The 2925-nt window shown below is 38.2% G+C and overlaps 1 protein-coding gene across 3 annotated transcripts in view; it reads left to right on the forward strand.

Moving 5' to 3' along the window:
• Positions 1-2925, forward strand: part of drp2 (dystrophin related protein 2) — a 230864-nt gene that overhangs the window by 224436 nt on the left and 3503 nt on the right. For all 3 annotated transcript variants that reach the window (XM_014004492.1, XM_014004500.1, XM_014004509.1), the window contains one exon: positions 1979-2225. In XM_014004492.1, coding sequence (XP_013859946.1) covers positions 1979-2225 — 247 coding nt within the window. The remainder of the gene's footprint in view (positions 1-1978; positions 2226-2925) is intronic.

Raw genomic sequence — 2925 nt, forward strand, 5'->3', positions numbered from 1 at the left:
TAGCAAAGCTAACTTTTTGTTCAGCAGATTAGGATTTTTGCTAAACTGTTAGCAGACCAATTAGCTTCAGTTTATTGTAGTTATGCTAATAGCAGTGTTTGTTCCTGTATGTTATAGCCATTTATCCCAAAAAAGGAAGTGCATTTCTACCCCTGATACCGTGAGCTTAGTGCTTAAGTTAGCGGTTATCGTTAGCTTTCGCAATTTTTTCCCCCACTTATTTAGTGGTTTAGCATTAGCGATGTAAAATTTTTAGTTAGCAGATTAAAGTTTAGAAAAGCAAATTTTTGGACTAATTATGCTCACCACTGATCAGGCTTAAAAACAGTTTCTCAACTGAGCTTATTTAGGTTTGTTTACGTGTTTCACTGAGGGTTAAACACAGTGAAACATATACGTCTGCTTTAGGAAACGATCCAGACAAACATGCAAATATGTAGGAGTTGATCTGGAGCTGTGGGACTATTTTCAGTTTGCCTGTCATTTAAAAGAAAAAAAAACTCCTGCTGAGTAAACACACTCCAGCTCCATATCCTTTAGAACCGCCTTAAGAAAATAAACACTCTGAATACATAGCTGACAGGCAAGTGTGTAAAATACTGCGATAACATGAAGCTACGTGTAAATTCTGCTTCAGTTTGACAGTTTGTGCCCAACAGAGAGGAGAGGGGAAAAAAGCTTGTTAGGAACTGACTGGTGTGAAGAGCATGACTGAAACACAAGATATGAATGTTTTAATTTGGGTTTCTTTGCTTCAGGTTAAGACATTTTATTTCCATAAATGAATCTAATTCATTTCCTCCTATATCCTCTTAATTTGTCACCAGAGGCGTCCTTCATGCCAGTGATTCATATGAATAATTTTCCCGTCCCTACTTTGCCAGTGACCTTTGGAAACCCACAGCTAAATGATGCCACACACTCTCTTTGTGCCCTCTGGGTGTTTAAAACCTTGACAGAAATTAGAGTTTCCTCCACAAAGTGTCCTGAATCTAACCAATACATCAGGTTTAGAATAAAAAATTAACTAAATGTGCATTCACAAAATAAATACAGGGTGAGTCAAAAGGCTAATGATGCTCTTTCCTTTGAAAAACAGAGGAAAATGAAATATGACTTGGGGGTCCGTCAATTGTATTCATATATTATTTCTCATTTCACAAACCTGATGTGAGTTTCAAGCACAGAACTCTGCATGTCTTCAGCTACAGAACAGAAATCCAGTTGCGTCGGATTGCGGCGATCAAATACTTGTTTTATTTGATAAGTTAAAAAATTGGCTTTTCATCCAAAAGGGCAACCTTTAAGATGCCAATCAGTCCGGACATAGCCTACAAGATAGACCCCCTCATCTATTACTTGCTGGGGTGTTTAGATATTTTAATTTATTTTTCTCTTCTGAAAGAAAAGGGTGTCCTGAGATTTTTGACTCACCCAGTAGCTCCCACTTGATAGCTTAAAGATAAATTAAAAAACACATGTTTAGATATCTTACTATACTCGTACTTCTGATGTTAAAAACCATGTTTGGAATTTTACAAACTGCAAAGCTTAAAAAAGAAAAAACAAACAAACTGATTTTTAACATCTGGGACATAAAATGGAAGTGAAACTTAAAAGAATAAATGTTGAGCTGAGAAGCTTTTTTGTTTTCTGCTTAAGCTGAGTTTAATGTGAGTAGTTTGGACCCAAGTGTGTTTACCACTGTGTTGCATCAGCTTTTCTTTTAAAAACCACTGAAAGCGTTCGAGAACTCAGGAGGCTGGTTGCAGCTGTTTGCATTCTTCCTTCATACAAAGTTTCTAAATTCTTCGTTACTGTTGTCTTTTTTCATGCAATAAGCCTCCATTAGAAACGTTAGAGTGACTCTTTTAGTGCCAAACCATCTTGTTTTGATGAAACAGCGACACTGAAATCTGTCAGGATTTATTTCTTGGTTTGTGCTAACGAGGCGCTCCTTCCTGTCGTGGCTCCTCAGGGTGCTCCAGAGTGAATACAGGCGGCTGAAGTGGAAACACGAAGAGGCGGCTTCTGTCCCCATGCTGACGGAGGCCGGGGAGCCGGGGTCGCCCACGGCGGGAGGAGCGCAGGACGAAGAGCTGCTGGCCGAAGCGCGGGTCCTCCGCCAACACAAAACTCGCCTGGAGACCCGCATGCAGATCCTGGAGGACCACAACAARCAGCTGGAGTCCCAGCTGAGGCGGCTCAGGGAGCTCCTGCTACAGGTACGCCCAGAACCTGATGGTGTGGAAGGTCAACAGGAACAAAAACTATTTATAGTTTTTTCATGTGTTGGCTCCAAAATATTTGATTTCAAGTTTGAATAACTAAGATGATACTTTAAACTGGCCACTGAAAATATCCCTCTAACACCAGACTGGAGGCTTCGAACTGAAATACTGAGAATTTAGAAATAAAAGTTGGAAATGCTGCAGGCTTTGATTAAAGGCTGCAGGCTGTTTCATGAAACGCAATGAGCTTTTCTCACTTTTAAAAACAAAAAAGTAATTGACCAACATAAAAAAACAAACAAAGGAACTGCCTGGAGTTTATGAAAATATATTTAAAATACCTTTATTTTGAAGGGCAACAAAAGGGTTAACAGGAAATAATCTACTCAGTTAAAACAATAAAAATGTTACCACAGTTATTTTCTGTTTCTGTTGGCAACAAAATTTAGTATAAATCCTTCTTTTTTATTTTAAGTGAGGCATTAAAATTCAAAATATGTAATTATTAGTATTAGTATTTTATTTTATCATCACTGATTTGTGTTTTTTACTTAAAGGGACAATATTATGCGTTTCTCAGGCATATATTTTCAGTTACAGCCTGAGTCATTTCTACCTTCTCCTCTCTGTCAACGCTCTCTGGTTTCATTTAAAAGAGTCGATCATCAGATATTGTCCAAGATTAACCTTCAGG

Source organism: Austrofundulus limnaeus, unplaced genomic scaffold, assembly GCF_001266775.1.
Source record: "Austrofundulus limnaeus strain Quisiro unplaced genomic scaffold, Austrofundulus_limnaeus-1.0 Scaffold1, whole genome shotgun sequence".
Taxonomy (NCBI): domain Eukaryota; kingdom Metazoa; phylum Chordata; class Actinopteri; order Cyprinodontiformes; family Rivulidae; genus Austrofundulus; species Austrofundulus limnaeus.